Source organism: Salvelinus namaycush, chromosome 39 (assembly GCF_016432855.1).
Source record: "Salvelinus namaycush isolate Seneca chromosome 39, SaNama_1.0, whole genome shotgun sequence".
Lineage (NCBI taxonomy): Eukaryota > Metazoa > Chordata > Actinopteri > Salmoniformes > Salmonidae > Salvelinus > Salvelinus namaycush.
The window spans coordinates 15,365,144-15,380,367 of NC_052345.1; the positions used below are offsets into that span (position 1 = coordinate 15,365,144).

Here is a 15,224-nt window from a genome sequence, read left to right on the forward strand (position 1 = left end):
TGAGTTTTTAGGTTGTGGAGCCGTTTGGCAGTTGATTTTTGGTGGCGTGTGTTCAGGGTACTGCGCTAAACTCCCATGGCCTTTTACCATGGAAATCTGTTAGCATTGTGGTCACATTAGTCATGTTAGTGTCATGTCTGTCGGTCTCCCTCTCTCTCATTCAAAATCAGAAGAGAGTGAATCCCTTACTTCCTTTACCTCTCTCATTACTATCACCTCTCCATCAGTCATTACAGACACCAAACCATCACACTATATATCACTGCTCTGTTGCAAGCCTGAAGCATGCAATTCATTTCCTTAAAATGTTATTATTTGTAACTTTGGATTGGAATTTCCCACAACGAAACAAATTGCTTAAAAAATATATATAAACTCAGCAAAAAAAGAAACGTAACTTTTTCAGGGCCCTGTCTTTCAAAGTAATTCGTAAAAATCCAAATACCTTCACATATCTTCATTGTAAAGGATTTAAACACTGTTTCCCATGCTTGTTCAATGAACCATAAACAATTAATGAACATGCACCTGTGGAACGGTCGTTAAGACACTAACAGCTTACAGACGGTAGGCAATTAAGGTCACAGTTATGAAAACTTAGCACACTAAAGAGGCCTTTCTACTGATTCTGAAAAACACCAAACGAAAGATGCCCAGGGTCCCTGCTCATCTGCGTGAACGTGCCTTAGGCATGCTGCAAGGAGGCATGAGGACTGCAGATGTGGCCAGGGCAATAAAGTGCAATGTCTGTACTGTGAGACGCCTAAGACAGCGCTACAGGGAGACGGGATGGACAGATGATCGACCTCGCAGTGGCAGAACAACGTGTAACAACACCTGCACAGGATCGGTACATCCGAACATCACACCTGCAGGACAGGTACAGGATGGCAACAACAACTGCCCGAGTTACACCAGGAACACACAATCCCTCCATCAATGCTCAGACTGTCCGCAATAGGCTGAGAGAGGCTGGACTGAGGGCTTCTAGGCCTGTTGTAAGGCAGGTCCTCAGCAGACATCACCGGCAACAACGTCAACCTATGGGCACAAACCCACCGTCGCTGGACCAGACAGGACTGGCAAAAAGCTCTTCACTGATGAGTCGCGGTTTTGTCTCAGCAGGGGTGATGGTCGGATTCGCGTTTATCGTCGAAGGAATGAGCGTTACACCGAGGCCTGTACTCTGGAGCGGGATCGATTTGGAGGTGGAGGGTCCGTCATGGTCTGGGGCGGTGTGTTACAGCATCATCGGACTGAGCTTGATGTCATTGCAGGCAATCTCAACGCTGTCAGGGAAGACATCCTCCTCCCTCATGTGGTACCCTTCCTGCAGGCTCATCCTGACATGACCCTCCAGCATGACAATGCCACCAGCCATACTGCTCATTCTGTGCGTGATTTCCCGCAAGACAGGAATGTCAGTGTTCTGCCATGGCCAGAGAAGAGCCCGGATCTCAATCCCATTGAGCACGTCTGGGACCTGTTGGGTGAGGGCTAGGGCCAATCCCCCCAGAAATGTCCAGGAACTTGCAGGTGCCTTGGTGGAAGAGTGGGGTAACATCTCACAGCAAGAACTAGCAAATCTGGTGCAGTCCATGAGGAGGAGATGCACTGCAGTATTTAATGCAGCTGGTGGCCACACCAGATACTAACTGTTACTTTGAATTTGACCCCCCCTTTGTTCAGGGACACATTATTCCATTTCTGTTAGTCACATATCTGTTGAACTTGTTCAGTTTATGTCTCAGTTGTTGAATCTTGTTATGTTCATACAAATATTTACACATGTTAAGTTTGCTGAAAATAAACGCAGTTGACAGTGAGAGGACGTTTCTTTTTTTGCTGAGTTTAGATATTTACCGGAGACTTCTCCCACCAGTATTCTCTTCAATAAGAGCTGGTTTACGGTTTTCACCAACAGGTTTTTGTCTTTGCTCGACTTGTATAATACAGTTCAAGCCACAGAAACACTGGGGAGAGAAACTAACATCCCACAATAAAATATTACAATAGATCCACGAACCTTAAAACATTTATCACAATAGAATGATGAATAATGCATTGTGCTCTCCGTACTCCAATTTCAACACAGCTACAGTATGACTAAGTGTGACAAATAGAGCACAAAGGTAGACAAAAACCCACATGAATGATTCATGAATATTAAATTAACACTATACAACTGTAGGCCTATAATTATTTTGTTGTTGCATTCAAATGTTGTTTGATACAGCCACAAGAAAAGGGACCACCCCACCGAGGATGGTATGTGCAGTCTGTCAACAACAGAAGAGGAGAAGAAAAGCTTGACAAAAGCTTGACATTGGAGGTCAGACATTTGCTCAAATGCAGACCTACTGTAGGTAGGCTACAGTTTAGTAGTCCAATGTCAGTTGAGATCTCATTTGAGTGAAAACATTCATCAGAATGTGTTAACCAGTTGTTTTTGTAAAAACAAAAAAACAAATGAAATATAACTAGCGACACTCCGCCCTTACAGGCATTAAATCATTGGAAATTAGTCATTTGATTCAATGCAATCCCCCCCCCCCTCCTCAAAAATGTGTTTATCTGTTCATCATTTTGATCTCTACCAGTGTGAAATGTGAGTGGTGGAGCTCTCACCTGTGACTGGTGTTCCTCGTTCTTCTCCACACCCTGCACCTGCAGGAGGTTCTTGGCCACACCTATACAGGGAAGCCCTGACAGAACTCCCAGGTGACACGCCAGACCAAACTCTGGGAAAAAAGACAACCCCATATGTATAGTAGGGACATGACCGTCACAACCAGCTGAAGACTGAGTTGTTATGCAAGTACATAGCAGGCTACTGTTAGTAGTAAATAGTCAATGCTATTAGTAGACAGTACGTAGCAGGCTACTGTTAGTAGTAAATAGTCAATGCTATTAGTAGACAGTACGTAGCAGGCTACTGTTAGTAGTAAATAGTCAATGCTATTAGTAGAGTGTATGTAGCAGGCTACTGTTAGTAGTAAATAGTCAATGCTATTAGTAGAGTGTATGTAGCAGGCTACTGTTAGTAGTAAATAGTCAATGCTATTAGTAGACAGTACGTAGCAGGCTACTGTTAGTAGTAAATAGTCAATGCTATTAGTAGACAGTACGTAGCAGGCTACTGTTAGTAGTAAATAGTCAATGCTATTAGTAGACAGTACGTAGCAGGCTACTGTTAGTAGTAAATAGTCAATGCTATTAGTAGACAGTACGTAACAGGCTACTGTTAGTAGTAAATAGTCAATGCTATTAGTAGAGTGTATGTAGCAGGCTACTGTTAGTAGTAAATAGTCAATGCTATTAGTAGAGTGTATGTAGCAGGCTACTGTTAGTAGTAAATAGTCAATGCTATTAGTAGACAGTATGTAACAGGCTACTGTTAGTAGTAAATAGTCAATGCTATTAGTAGACAGTACGTAGCAGGCTACTGTTAGTAGTAAATAGTCAATGCTATTAGTAGACAGTACGTAGCAGGCTACTGTTAGTAGTAAATAGTCAATGCTATTAGTAGACAGTACGTAGCAGGCTACTGTTAGTAGTAAATAGTCAATGCTATTAGTAGACAGTATGTAACAGGCTACTGTTAGTAGTAAATAGTCAATGCTATTAGTAGACAGTACGTAACAGGCTACTGTTAGTAGTAAATAGTCAATGCTATTAGTAGAGTGTATGTAGCAGGCTACTGTTAGTAGTAAATAGTCAATGCTATTAGTAGACAGTATGTAGCCTGAGAATCCAGTCTCAGTCTCAGTTTGAATCAGTCTTCATTTGAGACTGAGATTGTCTGTTCCACTACTCACCTCTGTAGTGGAACAGACCATTCCCATCCACCAAGACCACCTGTTGGGGACAGATACAGAAAGAGGCAACGGGTGAGAGATGGGCAAGTACAGAAAGAGGCAACGAGTGAGAGATGGGCAAGTACAGAAAGAGGCAACGGGTGAGAGATGGGCAAGTACAGAAAGAGGCAATGGGTGAGAGATGGGCAAGTACAGAAAGAGGCAACGGGTGAGAGATGGGCAACTCTCTGCTGTCCCTTGTACTTATGCAGCATGAGGTCTTTCTTCATTACAGGCTAACTAAAGAAGAGTTTACACAAGACTTAGTGAGATTTTGTTGGATGGATGTATTGAATGTATTGAACTGTGCCAACCGCACATTCACTGATTTCTTATAGTGCCAAGGTGGATGTACAGGCATATTTCTGCTGTGAATCATAAGTCATGTAGAAAGAATTTGAGGAGCTGAACATAAAGCAGCAGGGACTGGTCTGTCAGTGTCCATTGGTAAATGTCAGTGATAAATCCACGAGGGCAACGCGCATGTGTTAGGCAGAAGACGGCGAGTGTGTGTGTGCGTGTTTTGCGTGGGAGGGGTGTGGACAGGGACCCGACTTGAGGTGGGAATGTGGGAGTGAGTGATTTGTGTGGGCTGTGACTAACACAGGAGAGTGGAAAGGTATGGATGATACAGAGCTGACTTATGGACACACATCGTTGGTAAGGAAGATAGAGGGTATTGGATAGCTGAAAGGAAAGGCATTAACACACAGAGATGTATCGCCCTGAGGTGAACAGTTAAACAGTTGGACACAGCAAACCGACAACATCAATGAAACTGTACTAACCTTAAGTCTCAACAAAAGTTAGACACTATGAGACATGTCAGAGTGACATTTAGTTTCAACTAAATTGAGACATTAGGGTTCTCTGAGTATTACAGTAACTAAGTCAGTTAAACTGTAACATCTCCAATGTGGCCAGACCCTGACCTGAGGAAGCAGGCTGGGCTGGGTCGTCTCCAGGCGCTGCAGGGCCTCCAGCAGATAGGGGGTCTCCCTGAAGGCCAGGAACCCTGAGATGTAGGGGGCGGTCAGGGTCACCATCTGACTGTCCTCATACAGCAGCTGGTAGTGGACACAGGGAACAGACAGCAGAGAACACCGGCATAAACGTATGCCTGTGTTATATCTAATGCAGTGCCTTCAGAAAGTATTCATCCTCCTCAACTTATTCCACATTTTGTGGTGTTACAGCCGGAATTCAAAATAGATTTTAAAAAAAAGAAGAAATGTTTGCAAATGTATTTAAAATGAAGTACAGAAATATCTAATTTCCTTAATAAGTATTCACACCCAATACTTTGTAGAAGCACCTTTGGCAGCGATTACAGCTGTGAGTCTTTCTGGGTAAGTCTCTAAGAGCTTTCCACACCTGGATTGTGCAACATTTGCCCATTATTCTTTAAAAAATTATTCAAGCTCTGTTAAATTGGTTGTTGATCATAGCTAGACAACCATTTTCAGGTCTTGCCATAGATTTTCAAGCAGATTTAAGTCAAAATTGTAACTCGGTCACTTAGGAACATTCATTGCCTCCTTGGTAAGCAACTCTAGTGTAGATTTGGCCTTGTGTTTTAGGTTATTGTCCTGCTGACAGGTGAATTCATCTCCCAGTGTCTGGTGGAAAGCAGACTGAACCAGGTTTTCCTCTAGGATTTTGTCTGTGTTTGGCTCCACTCCATTTATTTTTTATCCTGAAAAACTCCCCAGTCCTTAACAATTACAAGCAGAACCATAACATGATGCAGCCACCACTATGCTTGAAAATATTGAATATGGTTGACATAACAAAGGGGTTGAATACTTATTGAATCAAGACATTTCAGTTTTACATTTATTAATTTGTAAACATAATTCCACTTTAACATTATGGGGCATTGTGTGTAGGCCAGTGACAAAAAAATCAAAATGTAATCCATTTTAAATTCAGACTATAAAACAATAAAATATGGAAAAAGTAAAGGGGTGTCAATACTTTCTGAAGCCACTGTACATCAATCTTGTGACTACAAATTTGTTGGATGCGTTTCCAGTTTGTTTGGGTTGTGTTTCAGAATATTGTGGCCAATAGAAATAATTGGTAAATAATGTATTATGTCATTTTGGAGTCACTTTTTTTGTAAATAAGAAAATAAAATGTTTCTGAACACTTCTACATTAATGTGGATGCTACCATGATTTCGTTCTCTAAAATGGGGGGACTATGTACACAAAGTGCTGATATTTCTAAACACTGATATTTCTAAGCACTAACCTTATAGTCACTGTATAATTTCATTCCAAAGTGCTGGAGTACAGAGCTAAAACAACCAAAAATGTGTCACTGTCCAAATACTTCTGGACATCACTGTATATACAGTCAAAATATGCATTATATTTTATATTTGACACAAGTAGCCACCCTTTGCCTTGATGAAAGTTTTGCACACTCTTGGCATTCTCTCAAACAGCTTCATGAGGTACACCTGGAATGCATTTCAATTAACAGGTGTGCCTTGTTAAAAGTTAATTTGTGGAATTTCTTTCCTTAATGTGTTTGAGACAATCAGATGTGTTGTGACAAGGTAGGGTGGTATAGAATACAGAATATAGCACTATTTGGTAAAAGACCAAGTCCATATAAATGGCAAGAACAGCTCAAATAAGCAAAGAGAAACAACTTTCCATCATTACTTTAAGACATGAAGGTCAGTCAATGCGGTCGCAAAAACCATCAAGCGCTATATGAAACTGGCTCTCATGAGGGCCGCCACAGGAAAGGAAGACCCAGAGTTACCTCTGCTGCAGAGAATAAGTTCATTAGAGTTACCAGCCTCAGAAATTGCAGCCCAAATAAATGCTTCACAGAGTTCAAGTAACAGACACATTTCAACATCAACTGTTCAGAGGAGACTGCATGAATCAGGCCTTCATGGTCGAATTGCTGAAACCACTACTAAAGCACACAAATAAGAAGAGACTAGCTTGGGCCAAGAAAAACGATCAATGGACATTAGACCGGTGGAAATCTGTCCTTTGGTCTGATGAATCCAAATCTGAGATTTTTGGTTCCAACCGCCGTGTCTTGATGATCTCTGCATGTGTGGCTCCCACCGTGAAGCATGCAGGAGGAGGTGTGATAGTGCTTTGCTGGTGACACTGTCTGTGATTTATTTAGAATTCAAGGCACACTTAACCAGCTTGGCTACCACAGCATTCTGCAGCGATAAGCCATCCCATCTGCTTTGCGCTTAGTGGGACTATCATTTGTTTTTCAATAAGACAGTGACCCAAAACACACCTCCAGGCTGTGTAAGGGCTATTTGACCAAGGAGAGTGATGGAGTGCTGCATCAGATGACCTGACCTCCACAATTACCCAACCTCAACCCAGTTGAGATGGTACGGGATGATTTGGACCGCAGAGTGAAGAAAAAGCAGTCAACAAGTGCTCAGCATATGTGGGAAATCCTTCAAGACTGTTAGAAAAGCATTTCTCATGAAGCTGGTTGAGAGAATGCCAAGAGTGTGCCAAGCTGTCATCAAGGCAAAGGGTGGCTACTTTGAAGAAACTAAAATCTAAAATATATTTTGATTGGTTTAACACTTGTATGGTTACTACCTGATTCCATATGTGTTATTTTTAATTTTCTAAATTTATTTTACCCCCTTTTTTCTCCTCAATTTCATGGTATCCAATTGGTAGTAGTTACAGTCTTGTCCCATCGCTGCAACTCCCATGCGTCCTCCGAAACACAACCCAACGAAGCCGCACTGCTTCTTGACACAGTGCACATCCAACCCGGAAGCAATGTGTCGGAGGAAACACCGTACACCTGGCGACTTGGTCAGCGTGCACTGCGCCCGGCCCGCCACAGAAGTCGCTGGTGCGCTATGAGACAAGGATATCCCTGCCGGCCAAACCCTGCCTTACCCGGACGACGCTAGGCCAATTGTGCGCCGCTCCATGGGGCTCCCGGTCGCGGCCGGCTGCGACAGAGCCTGGGCTCGAACCCAGAATCTCTGGTGGCATGCAGTGCCTTAGACCACTGCGCCAAACCAGGCAACTATGCTGATCATGAGGTTCAATAAACCTCTATAATTTTTTTTTGAAAAGGATAGAAGGACTGCAAAATGGATTAATTCACTCTCAGCCTTCTTAGTTTGCCTCTGAAAAACTATCTGGGCATTTTGACAAAGTTGGCTCCAAAGTTCAATTTTTTGTTAATCATTGAACAGAGATCTATACCTTGGTCCCTTGCGATGGATCCACTGGAGCTGACAGTATCAACCTGAAGTCGATGACAAGGTCTTTGGGATTTTGCGACTTGACATTCTTTTGTGACTTGTCAGGTTAGGGTGAGTTATCTTTTTTATTAAAAAGAAAATCTAGTGTGCAAGTCAACCAAAAGATTTATACAGGCTCCTGAGTCCTGGATTTTTTTTTTTTATTAGGCATTTTAATTGACGCGGTAATGCAATAAATAATACAAATATTTATTGATTGATGGAGACGTTTTGCTGTATTTGATATGTCCCCAGGGATGACACGTGGAGAGAGTCTGTGTTGTTTTTGGGTCATTCTTGAATTACGGTGGCTTTTGGGCATGGGGTTGAAATTGAGCCTCGGCCTAAAAAAGGCGGGCTGCGTTCCGGCTCGCCAGTTACCCATCCTTGCTCTACACCTTAATAAGCATCTCAACAATAGGCGGGCTTGATAAAATTCCATTATATAATTTGTGCAAACAATCCGTCAAAAACACACAGAGCATACACTTCTTAAAAAATTATTCAGAGAACAAAATACTCATGTTGATATAAACTCAGTAAAAAAAGAAACGTCCTCACACTGTCAACTGCGTTTATTTTCAGCAAACTTAACATGTGTAAATATTTGTATGAACATAACAAGATTCAACAACTGAGACATAAACTGAACAAGTTCCACAGACATGTGACTAACAGAAATTGAATAATGTGTCCCTGAACAAAGGGGGGTCAAAATCAAAAGTAATAGTCAGTATCTGGTGTGGCCACCAGCTGCATTAAATACTGCAGTGCATCTCCTCCTCATGGACTGCACCAGATTTGCCAGTTCTTGCTGTGAGATGTTACCCCACTCTTCCACCAAGGCACCTGCAAGTTCCCGGACATTTCAGGGGGGATTGGCCCTAGCCCTCACCCTCCGATCCAACAGGTCTCAGACGTGCTCAATGGGATTGAGATCTGGGCTCTTTGCTGGCCATGGCAGAACACTGACATTCCTGTCTTGCAGGAAATCACGCACAAAACGAGCAGTACGGCTGGTGGCATTGTCATGCTGGAGGGTCATGTCAGGATGAGCCTGCAGGAAGGGTACCACATGAGGGAGGAGGATGTTTTCCTGTAACGCACAGCGTTGAGATTGCCTGCAATGACATCAAGCTCAGTCCGATGATGCTGTGACACACCGCCCCAGACCATGACGGACCCTCCACCTCCAAATCGATCCTGCTCCAGAGTACAGGTCTCGGTGTAACGCTCATTCCTTCGACAATAAACGCGAATCCGACCATCACCCCTGGTGAGACAAAACCGCGACTCGTCAGTGAAGAGCACTTTTTGCCAGTCCTGTCTGGTCCAGCGACGGTGGGTTTGTGCCCATAGGCGACATTGTTGCCGGTGATGTCTGGTGAGGACCTGCCTTACAACAGGCCTACAAGCCCTCAGTCCAGCCTCTCTCAGCCTATTGAGGACAGTCTGAGCACTGATGGAGGAATTGTGCGTTCCTGGTGTAACTCGGGCAGTTGTTGTTGCCATCCTGTACCTGTCCTGCAGGTGTGATGTTCAGATGTACCGATCCTGTGCAGGTGTTGTTACACGTGGTCTGCCACTGCGAGGATGATCAGCTGTCCGTCCTGTCTCCCTGTAGCGCTGTCTTAGGCATCTCACAGTACAGACATTGCAATTTATTGCCCTGGCCACATCTGCAGTCCTCATGCCTCCTTGCAGCATGCCTAAGGCACGTTCACGCAGAGAGCAGGGACCCTGGGCATCTTTCTTTTGGTGTTTTTCAGAGTCAGTAGAAAGGCCTCTTTAGTGTCCTAAGTTTTCATAATTATGACCTTAATTGCCTACCATCTGTAAGCTGTTTGTGTCTTAACGACCGTTCCACAGGTGCATGTTCATTAATTGTTTATGGTTCATTGAACAAGCATGGGAAACAGTGTTTAAACCCTTTACAATGAAGATCTGTGATTATCATTGAAAGACAGGGTCCTGAAAAAGGGACGTTTCTTTTTTTGCTGAGTTTACTTTCAAAGATTCAAGAACGTATGTGTGGTATGGTAAGAGCAATGTTTGAGGATAATGAACTCATGAAAAGCCTTGTGGAGGCGAGGTATGACATGGTGCTCACAGATCCTGCATTGGGGTGGGGGAGTCTTGCTGGTGCATTATATTAGATTGCCTTTAGTTTACAGTGCTCGTTGGACCACAGCTGGTATACACATTTTGCTCTTTCTCCCTCGCCAGTCATTTGTTCCAGTTTTTAGATCAAGTTTATAGGAGGATATGGATTTCCTACAGCGGCTCAGAAATATGTTTTATGGTATTATGGTTTACCATGAAACTGTAGAGTTCAATCTATACTATGATGAGCTTTGTGATAAATACTTTGGCCGAGATACTCATTATTACAGATTGCTCCGTTCAGCTGACCTATGGTTGATTCGCTCTGATTTTGTTTTCGGGTCTCCACGTCCAACTATGCCAAACATCGTACACATTCATGGCTTCTACTGTAAGCCTGCTGAACCGCTCTCAAAAGAGCTGGAAGAGTTTGTTCAGAGCTCTGGAGAACATGGGGTCATTATAATGTAGTTAGGATCCTTAGTCAGTCTTACTAGGGATATATCCACTGAAATTGCTTCTGCCTTTTCCCAACGCCTCAGAAAGTCATGTGGGGACATGTTAGTGACAAACCCTCAATTTTGGGTAACAATACCCTCCTGGTAAAATGGCTGGCTCAGTCTGACCTCCTTGGTCATGACAAGATCAGAGCATTTGTGTCACATGGGGTTACAAATGTTGTCAAGGAGGCCATTTACCATGGTGTTGGGTTTGCCACTGTTCCAAGACCAATTTGACAATCTTCTCCAGCTGGAAGAGAGAGGAGGAGCCAAGGTTTTAGACATTGGCAGTTTCAATAGAGGGATCTTTCTTCAGGGCTTGCATGAAGTTCTCCACAATGGGGCCTACAAGTTCAACATGCAGAAGCACTCCAGACCATTCCATGAAGTCACTGGACAGGGCCGTCTACTGGATCGAGTTCGTCATGAGACACAAAGAAGCTGCTGACTTGCGCTCAGAGTCCCACAGGATGCCATGATACAGCTACCACTCAGTGGATTTCATCACCACATTGTTGGCAATGGTGCTCCTCTTCCTCTTGCCTAATGCAGCTATAGTAAAATACTGTTGCTGCAGGCTGTGTTGGAAAATAAAAATGTATCATCATACTGTACTCATAAGTAAAAGTTATTATTTCTGAGAGCTTCAAGTATTTGTGATTAACTTGTTGGGAAATGGGTATCACACGAGTGTATTTTTTGTTTAATAAATTGTGTTAATTTATTTCACATTGTTCTATCAAGTCAATTTTATTCGATTGAGGAGTTGGTGTACTCCAGCTAAAATGCCTGTCATTGTCAGAATTTGTATTTAGTATCTTCTATGTTAATTGTCATGTGAATGTCACACAAATTACTATAATTCAGAAAATTACGCAGATATTCATCCTTGGATATTCAAAACTATTTTAAACTTCAAGTAGCCAATTTGTAAAAATTCATTGTGGCTCTTGGCTATTCTGAAATTGTTTGGGCTTATGATGCAAAAACCACTGTGTTGTGAATAAATCCAATAAAATCCAATGGGAGAGACTCGGGGTAAATTATTGTGTCTGCACTGACTGGGGAACATTTAATTAGCCGTACTATAATAACATTACAACAAAATTGGTCCATGTATCAACAAAACAAGCTGGCAAATATCATTCATTATGATGGGTTGTGTTTCAGAATGAGTTGACAGCCCTTGATGGAGAATTAGGGTCGGGTCCAATAGAGGGAGCGGAACGGTTAAGAATGAAAAATAGAGGCAATGAAAAGTTGAGGCAAGACTCATGTTCACAAACTGCTAGGATGACTGAACAGACATGGCCTGTGTGTCAATACCTTCAAGTCACTTCCTTTCCTTGTCTCCTTTCTTTGATCCACACTAATACAGAATAGCTATTCAGGTGAAATACAAAAAGAACACCATCTTTCTTTCATCTAGTATGCTCAAACAGTGCCTATGAGTCAGAGGAGGAAAGGAAACCACTTCATAGTATTATGACGCAGCCCATGGTTAGCATTAGCATAGAAATGGTCCGTTTGGGCTTTATAGCATTAAGACGCAGCCTATGGTTAGCATTAGCATAGAAATATTCAGAGTCAGTGCCTTACCTCTAGGTCTGGGTAGCTGAGCACCACTAGCTGGGCACAGGCGTTGACGTCATCTCCTTTGATAAACGACAGGTCCACTCCTCCAACCCTCTCCAGCCCGGTGAAGTCGGGACATCTCTGCCAATCCTCTGTGTCCTCCTCCACCACCTGTTGCCTCAGGCTGGCCTGTTCACTAGGAGAGAAAGAGGAGAGGGAGAGAAAACCGCAAAGGGTTAGTGGCCAAGGGGGAGAGGTAGGGAGCAAATTTGGACCGGTCAACAGCGGATGAAGACTTCTAGTAGTAATGAGGCATTCTACAGCACCGGTCCCCCTACACCATCTGCTTGGCTTCTACATCTCCAGTGTCAGACACAAATCTACCAAGGAGGCGGCGCTGGGAAAGGGGACATGATGCCATTATCAGTGAAAGTCACAATAGATTCACAAGTCAATGGCTGAGAGAGATGGCTGATACTGGCAGCATTCCAGGGTTACTGTTGGCAGGAAACTTCTCTCTTGTAGAAAGGTCTCACCTCACCTGCCCAGTTGCTGTGTCCCTCTGCTGGTGTCATAGGGTAACTTACTACTGTTCTCCCAAGACAACCCTACCTGAACCTCACAAGGGCTATCCACTATTGAACAGGGATAACTAGGCCTACGTTCAGACATTTTACATGGTTATGTGGTTGATGTGTGATATTCCATGAGCACAGTTCATTGGGTTTAAAATACCAACTTGTGCAGGGCTGGCTCCAAGCACAAGAGGAGACCCAGAAGCTCAGTCTGGGTCTCAACGTACTGTTGAGAGTTAGAATAGTAGAATACACAAGTTGCAATTTTGGTTGTGCATCAGCAGTTTTTCTGTTCTTGTTCTGTCAGTCACCCAGGGGTGCTGACCCGCCTTTGATTTTGTTCGTCACTCAGACATCATTAACATGGCATAAGTCATGCAGGAAATTAGCTTTAAAAATGTGTCTCTGCCCCATGGCAAAATGAGTAAACGTGGATATCGAATTGACCATTTCAGCATGGTTTTGTGGCACAGTCGATGCCACGCAGGGCTACGGGCCAGAAAGGTTGAGGGTTTGCCGACCACCACTGATGAGCTCTCTCCCCCTGCCTGCCTCACTACACTACGATCAGAGAGTGCAGACAATAATCATTAGCCAGGGGGAAATCAGATGTACATTTGTATATCTATTAGAGGTCGACCGATTATGATTTTTCAATGCCGATACCGATACCGATTATTGGAGGACAAAAAAGCAGATACCGATTAATCGGCCGATTTATTAAAAAAAAAAAAAGTTTTTTTAAATATATATATATATATATATATATATATCACACACACACACATTTTTGTAATAATGACAATTGCAACAATACTGAATGAACAATGAACACTTTTATTTTAACTTAATATAATACATAAATACACACGCACACAGCTCTGAAGTGACAATGATACTGAAGAGTCTGCTTAGGAGACAAATACTCTCAACTGTTTGAATAAAAATAGAGTTTAAGTTACCTGTGATGAATGTTGAAAACAAAAACTTAAATTTCTATATGCAGGAAATCCTATTTTAATAATGGGCATGGTAAGAATTGACAACCAAAGTGCGAGTCATAATTCCCATGACACCTAGCAAAATCTGAAAAGCGGTTCCTTCATTTATTCCATAGGATATTTTTTAGATTCACTTAAAATAAGGTCTGTGTTTCGTGTAGGCTTACATCACCATGCCAATTTTATAACTGTGTAGATATCCATAGGACAAGGTAACTCTGATCAATATTGGCTAAATATAAGCGAAGATAAAAAAAATTGTAGAGTGGATTTATGAAAATATGTTGACAAACGTTACCTTATCCTAGTGAGATTTACACGGGTATCAAAACGTCGAGGCGGTTTAAGCCTGCACGAAACACAGACCTTATTTGAAGTAGATCAAGACATTCTCTATGGAAGACATGAACGGTAAAATAACGAAGGAACCCCTTTCAAATTCAGCCGCAAGTTATTACAGGAATTATAACACGTCGACTATTTCTCTCTAAACCATATACCTTTGACTAATCCGGAAACTATCACCTCGAAAACAAAACGTTTATTCCGTTCCGTATTTTATCTAACGGGTGGCATCCATGAGTCTAAATATTCCTGTTACATTGCACAACCTTCAATGTTGTCATAATTACGTAAAGTTCTGGCAAATTAGTTCGCAAAGAGCCAGGCGGCCCAAACTGTTGCATATACTCTGACTCTGCGTGCAATGAACGCAAGAGAAATGACACAATTTCACCTGGTTAATATTGCCTGCTAACCTGGATTTCTTTTAGCTGAATATGCAGGTTTAAAAATATATACTTGTGTATTAATTTTAAGAAAGGCATTGATGTTTATGGTTAAGTACACATTGGAGCAATGACAGTCATTGATTGATTGTTTTTTATAAGATAAGTTTAATGCTAGCTAGCAACTTACCTTAGCTTACTGCATTCGCTAACAGGCAGGCTCCTCGTGGAGTGCAATGTAATCAGGTGTTAGAGCATTGGACTAGTTAACTGTAAGGTTGCAAGATTGGATCCCCCGAGCTGACAAGGTTAAAAAGAATGTGTTCTTAACTGACTTGCCTAGTTAAATAAAGATTAAATAAAGGTGTAAAAAAAATAAAAAAATAAAATCGGCGCCCAAAAATACCGATTTCCGATTGTTATGAAAACTTGAAATCGCCACGATTAATCGGCCATTCTGATTAATCGGTCGACCTCTAGTATGCACGCACTAAGAACCTAAGAACAGCCCTTAGCCGTGGTATATTGGCCATATACCACATCCCCTTGTGCCTTATTACTACGTATTACTATAGTATATAGTATAGTATATAAAACATATGCAACGTTTTCCCCACC

General features: G+C 42.4%; 1 protein-coding gene across 2 annotated transcripts in view; it reads right to left on the minus strand.

Moving 5' to 3' along the window:
- Positions 1–15,224, minus strand: part of LOC120032534 (endonuclease V-like) — a 58,454-nt gene that overhangs the window by 38,275 nt on the left and 4,955 nt on the right. For both annotated transcript variants that reach the window (XM_038978674.1, XM_038978676.1), the window contains exons 2-5: positions 12,327–12,498; positions 4,790–4,924; positions 3,819–3,858; positions 2,629–2,741 (exon numbers count right to left, since the gene is read on the minus strand). In XM_038978674.1, the coding sequence (XP_038834602.1) occupies positions 2,629–2,741; positions 3,819–3,858; positions 4,790–4,924; positions 12,327–12,498 (460 nt within the window). The remainder of the gene's footprint in view (positions 1–2,628; positions 2,742–3,818; positions 3,859–4,789; positions 4,925–12,326; positions 12,499–15,224) is intronic.